The 22,434-nt window shown below is 36.6% G+C and overlaps 1 protein-coding gene across 4 annotated transcripts in view; it reads left to right on the top strand.

The window, feature by feature from the left end:
• ADK (adenosine kinase) overlaps window positions 1–22,434 on the top strand; it is a 570,201-nt gene that overhangs the window by 158,819 nt on the left and 388,948 nt on the right. For all 4 annotated transcript variants that reach the window (XM_054503670.2, XM_054503668.2, XM_054503669.2 and 1 more), the window contains exon 4: window positions 4,353–4,431. In XM_054503670.2, coding sequence (XP_054359645.1) covers window positions 4,353–4,431 — 79 coding nt within the window. The remainder of the gene's footprint in view (window positions 1–4,352; window positions 4,432–22,434) is intronic.

Below are 22,434 nucleotides of genomic sequence, written 5' to 3'. Positions count from 1 at the left end.
CTCTGTTTGTGTGTTATTGGTGTATAAGAATGCTTGTGATTTTTGTACATTGATTTTGTATCCTGAGACTTTGCTGAAGTTGCTTATCAGCTTAAGGAGATTTTGGGCTGAGACAATGGGGTTTTCTAGATATACAATCATGTCATCTGCAAACAGGGACAATTTGAGTTCCTCTTTTCCTAACTGAATACCGTTTATTTCCTTCTCCTGCCTGATTGCCCTGGCCAGAACTTCCAACACTATGTTGAATAGGAGTGGTGAGAGAGGGCATCCCTGTCTTGTGCCAGTTTTCAAAGGGAATGCTTCCAGTTTTTGCCCATTGAGTATGATATTGGCTGTGGGTTTGTCATAGATAGCTCTTATTATTTTGAGATACGTCTCATCAATACCTAATTTATTGAGAGTTTTTAGCATGAAGAGTTGTTGAATTTTGTCAAAGGCCTTTTCTGCATCTATTGGGATAATCATGTGGTTTTTGTCTTTGCTTCTGTTTATATGCTGGATGACATTTATTGATTTGCGTATGTTGAACCAGCCTTGCATCCCAGGGATGAAGCCCACTTGATCATGGTGGATGAGCTTTTTGATGTGCTGCTGGATTCAGTTTGCCAGTATTTTATTGAGGATTTTTGCATCAATGTTCATCAAGGATATTGGTCTAAAATTCTCTTTTTTGGTTGTGTCTCTGCCTGGCTTTGGTATCAGGATGATGCTGGCCTCATAAAATGAGTTAGGGAGGAGTCCCTCTTTTTCTATTGATTGAAATAGTTTCAGAAGAAATGGTACCAGTTCCTCCTTGTACCTCTGGTAGAATTCAGCTGTGAATCCATCTGGTCCTGGACTCTTTTTGGTTGGTAAGCTATTGATTATTGCCACAATTTCAGCTCCTGTTATTGGTCTATTCAGAGATTCAACTTCTTCCTGGTTTAGTCTTGGGAGAGTGTATGTGTCGAGGAATTTATCCATTTCTTCTAGATTTTCTAGTTTATTTGCATAGAGTTGTTTGTAGTATTCTCTGATGGTAGTTTGTATTTCTGTGGGATCGGTGGTGATATCCCCTTTATCATTTTTTATTGCGTCTATTTGATTCTTCTCTCTTTTTTTCTTTATTAGTCTTGCTAGCGGTCTATCAATTTTGTTGATCCTTTCAAAAAAACCAGCTCCTGGATCCATTAATTTTTTGAAGGGTTTTTTGTGTCTCTATTTCCTTCAGTTCTGCTCTGATTTTAGTTATTTCTTGCCTTCTGCTAGCTTTTGAATGTGTTTGCTCTTGCTTTTCTAGTTCTTTTAATTGTGATGTTAGGGTGTCAATTTTGGATCTTTCCTGCTTTCTCTTGTGGGCATTTAGTGCTATAAATTTTCCTCTACACACTGCTTTGAATGCATCCCAGAGATTCTGGTATGTTGTGTCTTGGTTCTCGTTGGTTTCAAAGAACATCTTTATTTCTGCCTTCATTTCGTTATGTACCCAGTAGTCATTCAGGAGCAGGTTGTTCAGTTTCCATGTAGTTGAGCGGTTTTGAGTGAGATTCTTAATCCTGAGTTCTAGCTTGATTGCACTGTGATCAGAGAGATAGTTTGTTATAATTTCTGTTCTTTTACGTTTGCTGAGGAGAGCTTTACTTCCAAGTATGTGGTCAATTTTGGAATAGGTGTGGTGCTGAAAAAAATATATACTCTGTTGATTTGGGGTGGAGAGTTCTGTAGATGTCTATTAGGTCCGCCTGGTGCAGAGCTGAGTTCAATTCCTGGGTATCCTTGTTGACTTTCTGTCTCGTTGATCTGTCTAATGTTGACAGTGGGGTGTTAAAGTCTCCCATTATTAATGTGTGGGAGTCTAAGTCTCTTTGTAGGTCACTGAGGACTTGCTTTATGAATCTGGGTGCTCCTGTATTGGGTGCATATATATTTAGGATAGTTAGCTCTTCTTGTTGAATTGATCCCTTTACCATTATGTAATGGCCTTCTTTGTCTCTTTTGATCTTTGTTGTTTTAAAGTCTGTTTTATCAGAGACTAGGATTGCAACCCCTGCCTTTTTTTGTTTTCCATTTGCTTGGTAGATCTTCCTCCATCCTTTTATTTTGAGCCTGTGTGTGTCTCTGCACGTGAGATGGGTTTCCTGAATACAGCACACTGATGGATCTTGACTCTTTATCCAATTTGCCAGTCTGTGTCTTTTAATTGGAGCATTTAGTCCATTTACATTTAAAGTTAATATTGTTATGTGTGAATTTGATCCTGTCATTATGATGTTAGCTGGTTATTTTGCTCATTAGTTGATGCAGTCTCTTACTAGTCTCGATGGTCTTTACATTTTGGCATGATTTTGCAGTGGCTGGTACTGGTTGTTCCTTTCCATGTTTAGTGCTTCCTTCAGGAGCTCTTGTAAGGCAGGCCTGGTGGTGACAAAATCTCTCAGCATTTGCCTGTCTGTAAAGTATTTTATTTCTCCTTCACTTATGAAGCTTAGTTTGGCTGGATATGAAATTCTGGGTTGAAAATTCTTTTCTTTAAGAATGTTGAATATTGGCCCCCACTCTCTTCGGGCTTGTAGAGTTTCTGCCGAGAGATCCGCTGTTAGTCTGATGGGCTTCCCTTTGTGGGTAACCCGACCTTTCTCTATGGCTTCCCTTAACATTTTTTCCTTCATTTCAGCTTTGGTGAATCTGACAATTATGTGTCTTGGAGTTGCTCTTCTCGAGGAGTATCTTTGTGGCGTTCTCTGTATTTCCTGAATCTGAATGTTGGCCTGCCTTGCTAGATTGGGGAAGTTCTCCTGGATAATATCCTGCAGAGTGTTTTCCAACTTGGTTCCATTCTCCCCGTCACTTTCAGGTACACCAATCAGATGTAGATTTGGTCTTTTCACATAGTCCCATATTTCTTGGAGGCTTTGTTCATTTCTTTTTATTCTTTTTTCTCTAAACTTCCCTTCTCGCTTCATTTCATTCATTTCGTCTTCCATCCCTGATACCCTTTCTTCCAGTTGATCACATCTGCTCCTGAGGCTTCTGCATTCTTCACGTAGTTCTCCAGCCTTGGCTTTCAGCTCCATCAGCTCCTTTAAGCACTTGTCTATATTGGTTATGCTAGTTATACATTCGTCTAAATTTTTTTCAAAGTTTTCAACTTCTTTGCCTTTGGTTTGAATTTCCTCCTGTAGCTTGGAGTAGTTTGATCGTCTGAAGCCTTCTTCCCTCAACTCGTCAAAGTCATTCTCCGTCCAGCTTTGTTCCGTTGCTGGTGAGGAGCTGCGTTCCTTTGGAGGAGGAGAGGTGCTCTGCTTTTTAGAGTTTCCAGTTTTTCTGCTCTGTTTTTTCCCCATCTTTGTGGTTTTATCTACTTTTGGTCTTTGATGATGGTGATGTACAGATGGGTTTTTGGTGTGGATGTCCTTTCTGTTTGTTAGTTTTCTTTCTAACAGACAGGACCCTCAGCTGCAGGTCTGTTGGTGTACCAGGCCGTGTGAGGTGTCAGTCTGCCCCTGCTGGGGGGTGCCTCCCAGTTAGGCTGCTGGGGGGTGCCTCCCAGTTAGGCTGCTCAGGGGTCAGAGGTCAGGGGCCCACTTGAGGAGGCAGTCTGCCCGTTCTCAGATCTTCAGCTGCGTGCTGGGAGAACCACTGCTCTCTTCAAAGCTCAGATGGAAATGCAGAAATCACCCGTCTTCTGCATCGCTCACGCTGGGAGCTGTAGACCGGAGCTGTTCCTATTCGGCCATCTTGGCTTCTCCCCTGGCATCTTTCTTTCCTTGCTTTACAGGCAGTGGTGTTATACTTTTGTTTATTTTTATACATAAAACATATTTTTTGACGTTTAGTAAGATGTGGAAGAGGAAATGAACATACACTTCATCTCTTTTGAAGTGTAAGGTCTTATAATTTTCATACTTCTTGAACTGATTCCAAGGGTAACATTAAGTGAAATTTTGTTTAGTTTCTATAGAAAACTCTCTTAGTTGTCTGGAGTGAGGAGAAATACACATTGATTTCTGTATGTTTGTAGTAACAAGTGATTCTGAGACTGGGATTCTGATTTTGACTTAACCAATTTGCCACATGACCTCCATTTGGCAATCTATTAATTATTACTTTTACTTTCTGTTTAGTTTAATGGCCAATTATGGACAGTCTGTTTTAAATTCTTAAATTCTTATAGTTGTACACTTATGGAAAACATTTCTTAAATGTGGAAATTTAGTATTTTTGTTATAAGGTATTTCAATTCATTTATTCAACATACTTAATAAAAACGTTTTACTATTTGTGTTTGAATACTCTTCTGCTCAGAAAAGTTTACTTTGTTGCAACTCACAGAAGGTAACTTACTTTTTTCTACTGTGATTTCCTTATAGGTTTGATGAACTTGTGAAAAAATTCAAAGTTGAATATCATGCTGGTGGCTCTACCCAGAATTCAATTAAAGTGGCTCAGGTTGGTTAATTATTTTAAAAGTTAAAAGGATTCAAAATGATTCTAGACCCATGTCTATTTTGCATAATTGTTTCCATTTATATTGCGTTGCTGTAGAATAGTTTTGTTCATTTGAATTGGGATTTTAGTAGTCATTGCACATCTAATCAAAAGTTATTTTAATTGGTATTTCTTTGGTTATTGGTAAGCTTGAACTTTTAATATGTTTATTGTTCATTTGTGTTTCTTCTTAAATTGTTTCCTTTCACTATCATTTTATAATTTTTCATATGTTACAGATTTGTAGAAACTTCATATTTTATAGATAGTATTCCTTTTTATTTTATAAGTTGAAAGTATTTATTTTTTGTTGTGTGTACATTATCTCTTATAGTGTCTTTTACTGTGCCTTAGTTCTTAATGTAACTTTCAAAGTTTTTAACATAATTAAACTTAATGGCTTCTTCATTTCCTGCATGTCCCCCTTAGGAAGGACGTTTCTGCCACAAGATAGTAGAAATTGCTCTGTATTATATATAGATATCTATATATGTAAATATACATTCATATATTCATACCTAAATATCTATGTATAGACATATATGTTGGTAGATATGTATATGCATCTATATATCTATACCGGTGTATATCTTTTATAAATCTATATATCTGTCTCTATTCCCATATCTTCCAATGAGTGATTGAATGAACCCATTAGGCATGTACTCTTTGAGTTACCAGCTTAACCTAATCTTGATTGAGAGAGTTAGTGATCTGTTTAATCTTCCAGCTTTGAAAGATATGAACAAGTTTTACATACCTTTGGTTCTTACCTCTGCAGTTTGAAGCTAGCTCAAAATTGTGCTCATTGCAATCATGTGTCAGTTCTGCTAGACTAGATTTCTTTTTCTTTTTTATAGATTAATGCTTTCCCCTTGAATTCTAATTAACTTCAAGAACTGGGGAAGTGGAAAATTGACAAATAAAATCCAGAATGATTTCTTTTCAAGTAACTCTTAGTTGATTTAGACATATAGTATGATTATTCCACATACTTCCAAGCTCACATTTAATCATAGTTTTAAAATATTTTGTAAAAATGAATCTTTAAGGTGGTCATTAATATGAAGTGGCCTGAGTCTTCGTATTGGTCAATTGATTTGTATTGTTTTTGGTAAAACATCCTGGTGGTCACTTTAGGAACTTCCAGAGTAATAGAAAAAGGATGATTTATGGCCAGGCACAGTGGCTCATGCCTGTAATCCCAGCACTTTGGGAAGCCAAGGTGGACGGATCACTTGAGGTCAGGAGATCCAGATCAGCCTGGCCAACATGGTGAAACTCCGTCTCTACTAAAAAAAATACAAAAATTAGCCAGGTGTGGTGGCATATGTCTCTAATCCTAGCTACTTGGGAGGCTGAGGCCAGAGAATCGCTTGAACCTGGGCGGTAGAGGTTGCAGTGAGCCGAGATCATGCCACTGCACTCCAGCCTGGGCAACAGAGTGAGACTCTATCTCAAAAAAAAAAAAAGAAAAAAAAAAGGATGATTTACTAAAGCCTTAATTTATCAAGGCACATTTTACATTTTGCAGTTTTCAGTCTTTTCTCCTACCAGAACTGGGGGTGATATGGTTAGGCTTTGTGTCCCCACCCAAATCTCATCTTGAATTGTAATCTCTATAATCCCCATATGCCAAGGAAGAGACCAGGTGGAGGTAATTGAGTCATGGGGGCAGTTTCCTTCATACTGTTCTCCTGATAGTGAGTGAGTTCTCACAAGATCTGATGGCTTTATAAGGGGCTCTTACCCCTTTGCTCGGCATTTCCCATTCTTGCTGCCTTGTAAAGAAGGTGCCTTTCTTCTCCTTTGCCTTCTGCCATGATTATAAGTTTTCAGAGGCCTTTCCAGACATGCTGAACTGTGAGTCAACTAAACCTTGTTTCTTTATAAATTACCCAGTCTCAGGCAGTTCTTTACCGTAGTGTGAAAATGAACTAATACCGGGAGGCTATTAGCTGTTCACTAATAAATTGTCTCCTTTCTTGGGGATCTTCATCAGTTTCTGCCTTCTAAAAGTCTATTAATTATATAATTAAGTTCTCCCTCAGCTTTCTCCCTGATATTAGTCTCATAATAAAACAGTCATTGCCTACTTTTATTCTTTTGCACTTTTTTACAATATTTCACATTCATTCTAACAACGTATTCTAGTAGTGGTTTATTTGTTTCTGTCTTTAGCAAGGTAATAAAAGGAATTTGAAGTTTTGGGTAACTTATTCTGTCAGATCTTACCAGTAATCATACTTTCATGTATCAAGTGATATGGCAAATTATGTCAACAAAAAAATGTCCCCAAAGCTCTTAGGTATTTTGATATGTCAAATCATGTTTTTGAAGATTTTAATGAAACCATAGGCAACAAAAACAAGTATGGTTGATATCTTGTCCAAATACAATTCTAGATTTATTTGATACACAGTACAAATGTAAATTTTGGTAAATTTCATTTGGTCTGAACTTCTTACTAATGAAAGTGAAAAGTTCTTATCTGCTCAATATCTTGCACAGCATGTATATAACACTGCTAAAAAGGGGTATAACTTGCTTAAATTTGATAATTGATGCTTTCTTAATGAACACTTTTGGTTACTTTGTCAGTTTTTAAAAATTTTGTAGAAGCACTTAATATGATTTTTGACTTGAAAGAAATGGAAAAAGGCCAGCATTGTGATTCATGCCTGTAATCCCAGCATTTTGAGAGGCTAAGTTAGGAGGATCGCTTGAGTCCAGTAGTTTGAGACCAGCCTGGGCAACATAGTGAGACCCTGTCTCTAGAAAAAAAAAAAAAAAGACAACCCCATCACAAAGTGGGCGAAGGACATGAACAGACACTTCTCAAAAGAAGACATTTATGCAGCCAAAAGACACATGAAAAAATGCTCATCATCAGTGGCCATCAGAGAAATGCAAATCAAAATCACAATGAGATACCATCTCACACCAGTTAGAACGGCAATCATTAAAAAGTCAGGAAACAACAGGTGCTGGAGAGGATGTGGAGAAATAGGAACACTTTTACACTGTTGGTGGCACTGTAAACTAGTTCAACCACTGTGGAAGTCAGTGTGGCGATTCCTCAGGCATCTAGAACCAGAAATACCATTTGACCCAGCCATCCCATTACTGGGTATATACCCAAAGTACTATAAATCATGCTGCTATAAAGACACATGCACACGTATGTTTATTGCGGCATTATTCACAATAGCAAAGACTTGGAACCAACCCAAATGTCCAACAATGATAGACTGGATTAAGAAAATGTGGCATATATACACCATGGAATACTATGCAGCCATAAAAAATGATAAGTTCATGTCCTTTGTAGGGACATGGATGAAATTGGAAATCATCATTCTCAGTAAACTATTGCAAGGACAAAAAACCAAACACCGCATGTTCTCACTCATAGGTGGGAATTGAACAATGAGAACACATGGACACAGGAAGGGGAACATCACACTCTGGGGACTGTTGTGGGGTGGGGGGAAGGGGGAGGGATAGCATTAGGAGATATACCTAATGCTAAATGGCGAGTTAATGGGTGCAGCACACCAGCATGGCACATGTATACATATGTAACTAACCTGCACATTGTGCACATGTACCCTAAAACTTAAAGTATAATAATTAAAAAAAAGAAATGGAAGAAAATGACTTCCTTGGATATGTGCCTAAAAGATGGCTATTATTGTTGCTGGACATAGTGCCCTGCAGTACAATATTAACAAAATATGGGACCAAAGGAATGCCCATCTCTGATTTGGCAGTACATTGAGAATGAGAATGGAAAAAGAAGATTATAGTAAAACAAATATTTTTATGGTGTTTCTGGTTTTTTTTGTTTGTTTGTTTGTTTGTTTCAAGACGGAGTCTCACTCTGTTGCCAGGCTGGAGTGCAGTGGCGCAATCTCTGCTCACTGCAACCTCTGTCTCCCGGGTTCAAGTGATTCTTCTGCCTCAGCCTCCCAAGTAGCTGGGACTATAGGTGTATGCCACCATGCCCAGCTAATTTTTGTATTTTTAGTAGAGATGGGGTTTCAACATGTTGGCCAGGATGGTCTCGATCTCTTGACCCCGTGATCCACCCACCTTGGCTTCCTAAAGTGCTGGGATTACAGGCATGAGCCACCGTGCCTGGCCTGTTTCTGTTTTTGAAGAGGCCACAAGTAGGCTAGAAAAAACACATACCAAAAAAATACACAAATAATTTTATTTATTTATTATTTATTTATTTTTTTATTTATTTATCTCTTGCTCTGTTGCCTAGGCTGGAATGTAGTGGTGTGATCATAGCTCACTCCAGCCTTGAACTGCTGGGCTCAAAGGGTCCTCCTTCCTCCATCTCCACTTCCGTCTCCTAGGACTACAGGCACACCCTGCCATACCTGGCTAATTTATTTGTTGTAGAGACAGGGTCTCTGTATGTTGCTCAGATTGGTCTTGAACTTTTGGCCTCAAGTGATCCTCCTGCCTTGGCCTCCCAAAGTGCGAGGATTACAGGTGCGAACCATTTTACCTGGCTCAAATGGCTCATTTTTATACATTAAGAGGGCTTCAGAACTCAAGTAAAAAAGTCACAGAAAAGAGCAATGAGGTTAAATAAAACTTTTTTCAGTTTCTTTACTAAAACTGTAACTTACTTGGAATCCAGTTTTGACATCAGAAATTCAAATTCAGGTGTTTTAAAACCATTTCTGCAAGAAAGAGAAATTTAAGTTAGGATGATAGCTAATGTCTTTCAGAGTGTTTTAAAGTGATGGACGTTTTGAACATTGATATGCCTATATAATGAATCTGTAAACACAAGGGATATGATTCATAAGGAGCTGGAATGCCAAAACTTGCATTTAGCTAAAAGATAGATGGATATTTTTATAGAACTATAAACTAATTCCTATATCTAAACACCTATTATTGATAGTAATTAAAATCCTAAGTATTCTGTGTTTACATGCTTTTGTTGAGAGGATATTTACCTTAATGTCATTGCATTGGACTGACACCAAGAATGTGGGCTTGATGCATCAGAGGTATAAGTCACAGTGGATTTTACCTTTGACTGTATTAAGTTTTACCACACCTACAAGAAGGGTTGACCTAATGGCTCTAGTCAAGTATAGAAAGGAAACATAAAAGTAAAAATATTTTATTATTTCATAGGCAAAAAGAAGCATGCCTTTATTCTTTTTAATTAAATATTGGTAAAATGTTTAATCCAACTGTGGTTACATTATTTTTTTAAAAAGTGTGATAGAAATAAATAATACAGAATAATATATGATTTTGAATAAGTTCAATATTAGTTTGCTAGGGCAGTCTTAACAATTTCAGAGACTAGGTGGCTTAAACAACAAAGATTTATTTTCTCACAGTGTTGGAGTCCCAGATCAAAGTGTTGACATCTTGATTCCTTCAGAGGCCTCGCTTCTTGGCTTGCAGGTGGCTACCCTCTTTCTGCCTCTTTGTGTTATGGTTTCTGTGTACATATGTACCTCTGGAGTGTCTCTGTGTGTCCTAATGTCTTCTTATAAGGACACCAGTCAGATTGGATTAAGGCCTACCTTACTGCCCTCATTAATTTAATTACTTTGTTAAAGACCCTGTCTTCAAATGTAGTCACATTGTGAGATACTGGGGTTTAGAGCTTCAACATATGCATAGTGGCAGGAGGATCTGTGGAGGGGTGTTTATAATTCGGCCGATAACAACTATGTGTTTTTAAATTTTTGTGTCTAAGTAATAAAACATGAATAAGTTAATTTTTGGTAGTGTTCTTTTTTGATACCTTCTTCCTTTTCTTTCCTGTATATGTTTTAGTTACTTTTATTATTTACCATTTGAATTACAATGAACATTCTAAACTCATAACAACCTAATTTGAATAATACCAATGTAGTTTCAATAATATACAAACACTCTGCTCCTTTACATCTTCATGCTCTTCTTATATATTATTACACTCACTGATTACGTCTTTGTATATTGCATGCCCATTAACATAGATTTGTAATTATTCTTTTATTCATTTGTCTTTTAAATCATATAAAAATAAAAGGAATTACCAACCAAAAGTTCAGTGATAGTGACATTTATATTTACTATGTAGTTACTTTTATCAGAGTTCTTTACTTCTTCATATGGCTTCTGGTTACTATCAAATGTCCTTTCATTTCAGCCTGAAGGACTCTCTTTAGCATTTTGTGTAGGGCAGGTCTATTGTTAACAAACTGTCTTAGCTTGTGTTTATCTGGGAATGTCTTAAATAGCCCCTTTATTATAGGATAGTTTTGTTGGATATAGAATTCTTGATTAACAGTGCTTTTCTTTTAGTACATTAAATATGTCAACTCACTGCTTTTTGGACTACATGGTTTCTGATGAGAATTAGTTCTTATTCTTATTGAGAATCCTGACTTGTGACCAGTTGCTTTTCTCTCACTGATTTCAAAATTCTTTCCTTGTCTTTGTCTTTCAACAGTTTGACTATAATGTGTCTTGGTTGAATCTTTTTGTGTTTATCATGTTTAGGGCTTATTAAATTCATGCTTCAAGTTCATGCTTGGATGTGTAGATTCATTCATTTTATGAAAGTCGGGAAGTTTTGGACCATTATATCTTCAAAAATTTTTTTCTTTTATTTTCTCTTTGTTTTCCTTCTGGCATTCTTATAATTAATATGTTGGTCTGTGGTGATTGTTTAGTGATAAGGATTCTGATTAAATAAGATAGAAAAAAACACCATGGTGAGTAAGCAAAGCAGAAATAGAACCCCACTGTTTTAACTAGTAACCTCAGCTTGCTTTTTTTACCAGAGATTTTTCTCTCATCCTGAGAAGACTTCAATTTTTACTTCTCTTAATGTTAGAGATTTTGAGTAGTGTTTCACATGCTTTCTTCACTTCTTACTGTCTTCTTCAATTTGGGAGTAATTGTAGGTTGTCAGAGAGAGTGTCAAATATGCATCACTTTAAATACAGTTATCAGTAAATGGACTCTTTCATTCATGCTTCCCAGGGATGACAGTTTTCCATGGTGCCTAGATACCTTTTTGTTCCTTGGAGATTCATAGTATTATGTGACTCATTGAATTTTTCAGAAGCCTGATGGTGAGCTACATGAGGTATTTCTATTTAAGTTGTAAGTTCACTTGTTTTTAAGCTTCCTGCAATTTAATTTATCTATAGTATTTTAAAATGTATTTTAAAAATGCCATCTTGGGGTATATTCTGGGCATCTCAAACATTTTAAATACCATCTTATTCTTTGTTAACTGGAATATAAGCAGGTAATCATTTGAATCATTTTTTTTCCTGTGATTATTATAACATTGAGGCTATATGGATTTTTTTTTAATTTTTTTTTTTTTATTTGAGGCAGAGTCTCACTCTGTCCTCCAGGCTGGAGTGCAGTGGTGCGATCACAGCTCACTGCATCCTTGACCTCCTGGGCTCAAGGAATTCTCCTGCCTCAGCCTCCTGAGTAGTTGGGACTATAGGTGCACACCACCACACCCAACTTATTTTTAACTTTTTTGTAGAGATTAGGTTTTGCCATATTAACCAGGCTAGTCTTGAACTCCTGGGCTCAAATGATCCTCAAGACATTAGCCTGGTCTCCTCTCAAATTAGCAGATACTTATTTCTGTCTTATAATTTCTAATCTGCTTTTATGATTATTGGCTTACATTCAATCTTCCAGTTTTTCATGTCTCTTCCAATTAGATAAGCCTCCATATTTGTATTTAACTTCCAGTAAAATTTTAACCGTGTTGTTGTTTCGTTTTTAATTAAAATTTGAGAAGACTGCCTAAATGCCAGTGTGTTTATGTTTTATACATCTCAGGGGAAGCTTTTAAGTGTTTTCTTGATGTAAAACATCACATAATAAACTAGTGTTCATAATTGTATTTTAAAGCTTTCCAAAATCCTATGTAAAATGAGTTTCTAAAAACACTAAACAAAAGAAGTTTTAGGAATTATGTTTGAATGAAATAGAAACATTGAACTCAAAATTGTAAAGCTGATATTTCAAGAACTACCAATTAGTGTAACATTACTAATTGAGTTACAGTATTTAGAAGTTAAAACTGATGTAAATCAAAGGACTCATGTTGTTTATCTATTTCGAATCCTTTTTTGAAAAGTTAATCTTTAAAGTTTTTCTGTATTAAAAAAAATCTGATTGTCTCTTGTGACCTATTTTACCTAGAAAAGCTAGTTAGAGGTTAAAAGGTTTTTTATGAGACATACTTCTGTGCATCAGAACAGTCCAGATGTAAATTTAAAAAGAAGAAATGACAATGAAGTGATCAAAGAGAATTCTGTGTTCAAATGCTTTCACCTGGAGCAGCTGTAGAAATGTCAGTAGCGCAACTGTATTTATAATTATAGCAGGATGTGGCAGATGGTGATGCAACACAGTCTCGTCAATTCTTTGTGTCATTGAAGAAAGTAGTATTAATTCTGCCAATTTTATGATTAGTGAATAATTTTAAGTAACACAGGCCCTACAAATAAGGTTGACTATTCAAATTGTGATACCTCATTATAGTTTTTAAAGTTTAAATATGAATTAATAATCCTCTTTGTTTGCCTTTCTGATCTCTTTCCTTTTCAAATTAGGTTGTAAAGTTTTCATAGCTAAAATAAGATGAAGGAAGCAGTGGCTTGCTGTCCTCAATTATATTTTTGATGTGTTTGTGAAATTATTCTAACTTAGATCAGATTCTTTAATGTGAAGAAAAATCAGTATTTCATTTTTCCCTTCCTCCCTTTTCTCCCTTTCTCCTTTCCTTGTCTCTCTCCTTTCCTTTCTCTCTCTTCTTCCCTTTACCCCTCCTCTCCCCTTCCCTTCTTTCTCCTCCTCCTCCCTTCCTCACATCTCTTTCCCTTCTCCTCCTACCCTTCCTCTTCCCTCCTCTCTTCTTCCTTTCTTCCTACTTTGTTTTATGCATTATGTTAAGAAATTGTTTTACTGCTATTAGTGATAACATGCTTTTAGTTCTGTCTCAGCAGTTATGGTTGTGCTCTCCAGGATAAATCTACACATATCACAGTTATCCACTTCATAAAAGAATGACATATCTCTACTCTTGTGGGCCTAATGTCATGCAGTGTTCCTGGGTATGACATTAAACTGGGTACAATTTGAAATTGTATTTTTCTGTCTAAAAGCAAAACAAATAAAGCTTCAGCAAGAAATACAACAAGCAGTGTAGTATTTCTACACTAATTTCATCAAGGGGATAAAACTCTATTCCTTTTTATTCTATTTTGGAATTGGAATTCAGAAACATTTTTTTTTGGTCCTATGGATGGTATATTCACTTACTTGAAGTGAAAATTGAACTCAAACTTTTCTGAAAGAGTCTCATTTGTTAATTGGTTGACAACGATGGTCTTTGCCATTTAAATTATACAGTGGTACTGTCAGCTGTCATTGTTTTTGAAAGCAAAGAAAATATTTAATTGTATTGGTTTTCTGACTTACATTCGAATTAATACACATTTCCTTCTTTAAGCAGCTTTATTGGAATATAGTTCGCATACAATTCACCTGTTTAAAATGTATAATCTTGTGGCTTTTAGTGTGGTCACAGATCTAGCTAGCTGTGCAACCATCACCACAGTCAGTTTCACAATATTTTATTTCTTTTTTTTTTTTTTTTTTGAGACGGAGTCTCGCACTGTCGTCCAGGCTGGAGTGCAGTGGCGCGATCTCGGCTCACTGCAAGCTCCGCCTCCCGGGATCACGCCATTCTCCTGCCTCAGCCTCCCAAGTAGCTGGGACTACAGGCACCTGCCACTGCGCCCGGCTAATTTTTTGTATTTTTAGTAGAGACGGGGTTTCACCGTGTTAGCCAGGATGGTTTCGATCTCCTGACCTCGTGATCCGCCTGCCTCGGCCTCCCAAAGTGCTGGGATTACAGGTGTGAGCCACCGCTCCTGGCCCCACAATATTTTCATTATCAAATGAAGAAACTCTATAACCATTAGTAATCATTCCCCATTTCTCTCTCACCCCCTCATCTTCTGTCCATTCAACCCCTTGGCCCCAGACAGTCACTTATCTAGTTTTGTTTCTATGTGTTTGCCTATTCTAGACAATTATTTTTATTTTTGGAGATGGCATCTTGCTCTGTCTTCGAGGCTGCAGTGCAGTGGCACAATCATGGTTCACTGCAGCTTCCAACTCCTAGGCACAAGTGATCCTCCCACCTCTGCCTCCCGAGTAGCTGGGTCTACAGGTATGTGCCACCATGCTCAGCTAATTTTTAACTTTTAAATTTTCTGTGGAAATGGAATCTTGCTTTGTTGCCCAGACTGATGTTGAATTCCTGAACTCAAGCAACCCTCCTGCCTCTGCCTCCCAAAGTGCTGGGATTACAGGTGTGAGCCACTGTGCACAGCCTTTAACCAGTTATCAAAAACCTATTCATATCTGTGATTGTGGATTCTTTGACGAACATCTCTCCATCCTTCTACCCCTCTAATTACCCAAGCCTCTGATAAATGCCATTTTACTCTCTCCTTCTATGAGATTAGCTTTGTTATAGTTCACACGTGAGTTGAGATTATGTAGCATTTGTCTTATTTCTTTTAACATGATATTCTCCAGGTTCCTCCATGTTATCGCAAATGAGAAGATTTTGTTCCTTTTTTTTTTTGTGGATGAATAGTATTCCATTGTGTATATATACCGCATTTTATTCATTCATTCATTGCCTCATAAACTCTTAGGCTGATTACATATCTTGGCCGTTGTGAATAATGAAGCAATAAATATGGACGTTCAGATATATCTTAATCATTTCCACTGAATATGTACCCAGAAGTGGGATTGCTGTGTCACATGTTGTACCGTTAATTTCTTAAGGAATCTCCATACCTGTTTTCCATAATGGCTGTGCTAGTTTACATTCCCATCGGCAGTGTACCGGGTTCCCTTAATATTTCGGGTACTATAGCCTTTTGTAATATATTTTGAAGTCAGATAGCATGATGTGTCTTTGTCAATTTTGCTCAAGATTGCTTTTGCTATTCGGGATCTTTTGTGGTTCTATATGAATTTTAGAATTTTTTTTCTATTTCTATGAAGATTATCATTGGCATTTGAGAGGGTTTACTTTGAATCTGTAGATCACTTTGGATAGTATGGGTGTTTTAACGATATTCTTTCATTACATGAATGTAGGCTATCTTTTCATTTATTTGTCTTCTTTAATTTCTTTCATCAGCGTTTTATGCTTTTCATATTAGAGATCTTTCACCTCCTTGGTTGAATTTATCACTAGGTGTTTTAGCTATTTTTATAGCTATTTTAAGAGGAATTGTTTACTTGATTTTTGTTCTTTTCAGATAGTTTGTGGTTGATGTATAGAAATGCTTTTGTATGTTTATTTTGTGTCCTACAGCTTTACTGAATGTGATTATTAGTTCTGACAGTATTTTGGTACATTCTTTAGGGTTTTCTGCGTATGAGATCATGTTGCCTTCAAACAAGAACAATTAAATTTCCACCTTTCCAATGTGGATGCCTTTTATTTCTTTCTCTTGCCTAATTGTTCTGGCTGGGTCTTCTAGACTATGATGAATAGAAATGGTGAAAGTATACATCCTTGTCTTGTTCCAGATTTCAGAGGAAAAGCTGCACAAGTAACAAACCTGCACATGTACCGCTGAACCTAAAATAAAAGTTAAAAAAAAAAAGTTGTCTACTATGATTGTTTTGTACTCTATCTTTCCCTTTAGATTTATTGGTATTTGCTTATATCAGGTTATTTTAAAGTAGTAACAACTTAACTTTGATTGCAAAAATGTTTAATAAACACTGTGTACTTTAACTCCTCTTTTTCTCTCACATTTTGAATTTTTTTCTGAGATACAGTCTCACTCTGTCACCTAGGCTGGAGTGCAGTGGTACGATCTCAGCTCACTGCAACCTCCACCTCCTGGGTTCAAGCGATTCTCATGCCTCAGCCACCCGAGTAGCTGGGATTACAGGTGTGCACCACCTTGCTCAGGCAATTTTTGTATTTTTAGTAGAGACGGGGTTTCACCATGTTGCCCAGGCTGGTCTTGAACTCCCGACCTCAAGTGATCTGCCTGCCTCGGCCTACCAAAGTGCTGGGATTATAAGCATGAGCCAACTTGTCCAGCCACATATTTTGAATTTTTGATGTTACAACTTACAACTTTTAAAACTGCATATCCCACTATCAATTGTTGTAGTTATAATTATTTTTAATAGTTTTGTCTTTAATCTTCATATTAAAGATATAAGAGGTTTACATACGTACTATGCTTACAATAGGCCGAATAGCCACTTCCCACTCATTTTTTCCACCATAGAAACTTGCATCCAGGGGACTTCTGCATATGTGGGCTTAGGGGAAGGGTGTTGCAGTCAAAGCACCATTTCCCTTACTGTCTGATATGGTTTGGCTGTGTGTCCCCACCCAAACCTCATCTCTAGTTGTAATCCCCATAATCTCCACATGTTGAGGGAGGGATCTGGTGGGAGATAATTGGATCATGGGGGTGGTTTCCCCCATGCTGTTCTCATGATAGTAAGTTCTTACGAATCTGATGGTTTTATAAGTGTTTTTCAGTTCCTCCTTCACTCTCTGTCTTTTTCTCCTGCCACCATGTGAAGAAGGTCTTTACTTCCCCTTTGTGTTCCAGTGTGATTGTAAGTTTTCCAAGGCCTCCCCAGTCATACAGAACTGTGAGTCACTTAAACCTCTTTTCTTTATAAATTACCCAGTCTTGGATATTTCTTTATAGCAGCGTGAAAATGGACTAATACACTGTTCCCAGATTTTTCTCAGCTCTGTGGTACAATGAGACATCATCCTGAGTTCCAAGAGATCCAGGGTAGTCGTCTTGCCACTGAGGAGATACTAATTGAACTTCTATAGGGTGTGGAGAACCAGACAACAATTCCTACCCTTCCATTTTGCAAGCATCACTCTGCCATCTTTTTTAAAGAATAATGTTTTTAGAGTATTTATGTTCTTTGGTACTTTTGCTGCTGAGATTCTTGGGATAACAAAGTAAAAAACCAAATAGTCTAGATTGTAACATACCACAGTGATTTGGGGCAAGAAGGATGTGCCATAGAATTAAGCCGAGCTGGGCAAGTATGAACTTGGGACTATCACCAAACTCTTTCTCATTCTTTTCTCCTTATTTAATTCTTCCAATATCAAGCATTTACAACCCACTATGTAGAGGTCCATACACCTTGGCTTATAGACTTCACTTGGTAGTTACTGTTGCCCACCTATCTATTAACCAGAATTTTCATTTAAAAATCTCTACATAAAAGTTAGCAGTTATGCAGTGGAGTTTTCAAATAAGGAAGAAGATTGGTTGGATGGATGGATGTTAGGTGACCACTGGGAAACTATGGTTTTAGAACGAGTAGCTGGTAGGTTGCAGGTGGCATGTATTTTAATACATGTAGCAGAAAACTGAAAATTTATGAGCATTTTAGAAATTAGAGCACTGTCAAAATAAGAGAAAAACTTAGATTTAATTTTATAAAAGCAGTACTAATGACTTTATGAAGATGGCATATGATTTATGTATGTATGAACAATTATATGTATCATTAAATAGATCAGATAAATTTTTTGTTCTTTTAAGAGTAATAGGCCAGACATGGTGGCTCACGCTTATAATCTCAGCATTTTGAGAAGCCAAGGCCAGAGGATCAGTTGAGCTCAGGAGTTCAAGACCAGCCTGGGCAACATGACAAAACCCTGTCTCTACAAATAATAAAAAAAAAAATTAGCCAGGCATGGTAGTACATGCCTGTCATCCCAGCTAGTCAGGAAGCTGAGGTGCAAGAATTGCTTGAGCCTGGGAGGTTGAAGCTGTAGTGAGCTGTGATTCTGCCACTGCATTCTAGCCTAGGCAACAGAGCTAGACCCTGTCTCAAAACCAAATAATAATTTTTAAAATATTTATTATCTAATGTGGGTTTTTGCTTTATGTAACAGTTGTCACCTACTTTAATATGAAAAATGAAAAGAAAGCCAGGTGTGGTGGTGCATACCTGTAGTCCCTGCTACTGAGGAGGTTGAGATGGGAAGATCACTTGAGGCCAGGAGTTTGAGGTTGCAGTATGCTATGATTGCTCCTGTGAATAGCCATTTTACTCTAGCCTGGGAAACACAGTGGCATCTTGTCTCTTAAAAAAATTTTTTTTAAAAGAATGTTCACAAGTTATTTAATACTTCTCCATTGAAAAGGTAGAACCTAATTTCCCCTCTCTTGAATATGGCCCAGACTTAGCAACTTGCTTCTAATAAGTACAATGTATGTAATGATGGTGTGCTATTTCTGAGGCTAGATCATTAAAGGCATCATTACTTCCATATTATTTTTTCTTGGGACACCCATAATGGGGAATTCAACTGCTATGTCTTGAGGATACGCAGTCACCCTTTGAAGAAGCCCACATGGGCAGGAACATAAGCCTTGCAGCGGCAACCAGCACCAATATGCTGGCCTTGTGAGTGCAGCCAGCTCCAGTCAAATCACCAGATTACTGGAGCCCTGCCTTACTTAACCTACTACAACCTGATGAGACACCCCAAGAGAGAACTGTTCCACTAAGCTGCTCCCAAATTCCTGACCCACCAAAACTGTGTGAGATAGTATTTCTTATTTATAGCCACCATGTTTTGAAACAACAATGACTATTAAAATAATAAAATAACTTTCAGACATTGTTTTTAATCCCTCTTTTCTGTAGTCCCTGTACCTTCCCACCCCAATTTATATTTCCTGTTTCTATTTGAACTTTTTTCCTTTTTGTTTTCATTTCTTTTATACATAATCATTTTGAGCTATAAGAATACTTTATGCCAAAAATTATGCAGCTAATATTTTACACCAGTATTGTAACCAGTATACTGGTATAAAACTAGATAATAAACTACTATGGCTGTGTTTTGCTTCTTACAGATGGAAGGAAATGCCTAAAATTTAATTTTATATACCACAATGTGTTTTGAAAGTTTTGAATAATGTTCTGGTTTTGAAAACCTCTTTTGATTTTTTTTCCTCACAAACACGATACTCTTAAGTAAAATGGAGTGATTTATGATTAATAGAAATAATGAAGATTGTGCAAGTTATTTTACTTCAATTGAAATAGCAAGGCCAGAATAATTTAATCACGTTTTCCAGAAGAATAACAAAATAGAATCAGTGGCAATACTAGTAAACATTAGTCTACATTTCTATTTATTTATTTATTTATTTAGATGGAGTTTTGCCTTTTTACCCAGGCTGGAGTGCAGTGGCACGATCTCAGCTCACTGCAACTTCTGCCTCCCGGGTTCAAGTGATTCTTCTGCCTCAGGCCTCCCGAGTAGCTGGGATTACAGGCACCTGCCACCACACCCGGCTAATTCTTTGTGTTTTTAGTAGAGATGGGATTTCATCATGTTGGCAAGGTTGGTCTCAAACTCCTGACCTCAGGTGATCCACCTGCCTTGGCCTCCCAAAGTGCAGGGATTATAGGCGTGAGCCACTGCACCCAGCCAACATTTATATTTCTTTAACTTCATATCATTTGCTGTAGTTAGCTGGATCATATTTCTTAAATTTTACTTTATTTATTTATTTTTGAGACAGAATCACGCTCTGTCACCCAGGCTGAAGCTCAGTGTTGTGATCTTGGCTCACTGCAAACTCTGCCTCCTGGGTTCAAGGAATCCTCCTGCTTCAGTCTCCTGAGTAGCTGGGATTACAGGCTCCTGCCACCATGCCCAACTAATTTTTTTTTTTTTTGTATTTTTTGTAGAGACAGAATTTCACCCTATTGACCAGGCTGGTATTAAACTCCTGACCTCAAGTGATCCACCCACCTAGGCCTCCCAAAGTGCTGGGATTATGGCCATGGGCCACTGTGCCCAGACAAATTTTACTTTCATAGTAACATTTTGCAAATGTAAAAATTTTATAATTTGATTAGTAATGTCATACTCTATCAAGGTGATGCTCTCTTAAAAGGTGTTGATGATAATATTAGATGAGAGGTGTATGTAGTTATGAAAGACCCTGAAATGATTGTTTTTTTTTTTTATTTGTGTACAAAGTTTACTCACATTTCTATGTCTAGCCATAGCTATTCTAGGCCATAGCACAAAGAACTGTATTATGATGGTGAGACTATAAAAAGGTAAATTTAGAGAAAGCTTCCAGATCTGCTCTAGAATTTATTACCATCTGGTCTCTTTGGAGACTAGTATAATTATTCATGGGAATGTTTTCAACACAAAAAAGCATGGTTTGTATATTGGCAGAAAGTAAAAAGTACCGGTGGTTTAAACCATATGTAGATTTTTTAGAGTTAGGCAAGGGAAATGAACTGAAGACCTAATTGAGAGTCATCAGTAGTGATGCAGTTTGTCTCAATTTTGTCAGAATCTGTTCATAATGAACAAAATATTGCACAACAAGAAAAACTGAAGGTATTAGAAATATAACTCAATTTGAAGAGTATTACTTTATCTTAATTTAACCAATGAAATGTAAGATGGTTTCAGCTAAGTATTTGTGTAAATCTCTGAAATAACATAAGGAATATATGTCAAATTTTGATGACTTTTAAAAATGAAAACACTCATGTTAAAATAATTTTAAGCTCGAACACTGGAAGAATGTCTTATTAAGGTTATTTTTCTTAAATTGAATATAAATGTATTATTTTAAATCATTTTAGATGTGGCATGGACTTACTACTATTCCTCTTAAGAAGTAGAAATATTTCACAGTCTTTCTTAAGCTTAAATTGATTTTATAGAAAAAGGAAAAAAGACTAAATATCTTTTCACTTTCCATTCTAACAGTTACTTGGAGAGAGTCTATAAAAAATGAGATGACAAATCAAAAGATTGAAATCGTCTATTTTTTCAGCTATTTTAAAGGAAAAATGCCTAGTGGGCTGGGAATACACAAGAAATTTAAATTTGCGATTGAGAATAAGAAATGCATTTGTGGTTTTAAAAAAGAAATACCAGCATGTCACATTAAAAATATGGCATCTACAGTATTGTACAGTTAAAAGGAAAATGTATTATATTAGGGGGTATGTTGTACTTTATTTAGAGAGCTAGTGCAGGGATACGAATGAGAAGTATAACGCCATAGAAGGCATGAGCATTAGTAATCCAGTCAGAGAGGAAGAATTTTGCTGCCTCCCATGTAACATAAAACAGATGTTCCATTCTATTAGAACCTTACTAAAATGAGAGTTCAGATCATTGGTCAATAGGAGAAACATGAACAATGGCAATTTAATAATTTTGAGGGTTTATCTTATTTGTGAGTTAATATCCATGGTGGGGAGTATGAAGGGATGCCTGCCAAATGTTATTTTATTTTTGATATCTTGATTGAGCGAGCTGAAAGGCAACAGTAAACTATACTAATTTTTAATTTATTGTTTTGCAAATTTAATCTATTTTCTTTATCAAAAACTGTTGTAAGAAAAAAAAGATTTAGAAATTATAAGTCCTGATTTATTGCTTGAATAGGTGTTGAAGCATATCTGAAAGTATAATTAATTAACTTCAAATAAATACTGTAAACATTAAGTAGCTGTCAACTGAAAGTAGACATATGCAGAAAGGGACACCAGGGATGGTACCAGAGGGTCCTGGGTATATTTTTGTTTTTTTTAAGGGAAGATTTACTTTTTTCTAGAAAAGAAATTCTTTTCAAATAAATTTATTTTTTCCATTTTAAAATTAAGTTATAATTTATATACAAAAAAGTGATCTTTGTAGTGTATGTTTCTGCAAGTTATGACACATGCACAGTCTAGCAACCAGTATCAGAAATAAGATAGAGAATAGTTTCATCACCCCAAAACTTTCCCTGTGTCCCCTTTGTAGTCTTCCTTTCCCCCACTTCAGCCCTTAGCAATCCCTGCTCTGTT

The sequence above is a fragment of the Pongo pygmaeus genome, chromosome 8 (assembly GCF_028885625.2).
Source record: "Pongo pygmaeus isolate AG05252 chromosome 8, NHGRI_mPonPyg2-v2.0_pri, whole genome shotgun sequence".
Lineage (NCBI taxonomy): Eukaryota > Metazoa > Chordata > Mammalia > Primates > Hominidae > Pongo > Pongo pygmaeus.
The sequence above is the reverse complement of the archived record's forward strand: the minus strand, read 5'-3'. Positions and strand labels throughout refer to the sequence as shown.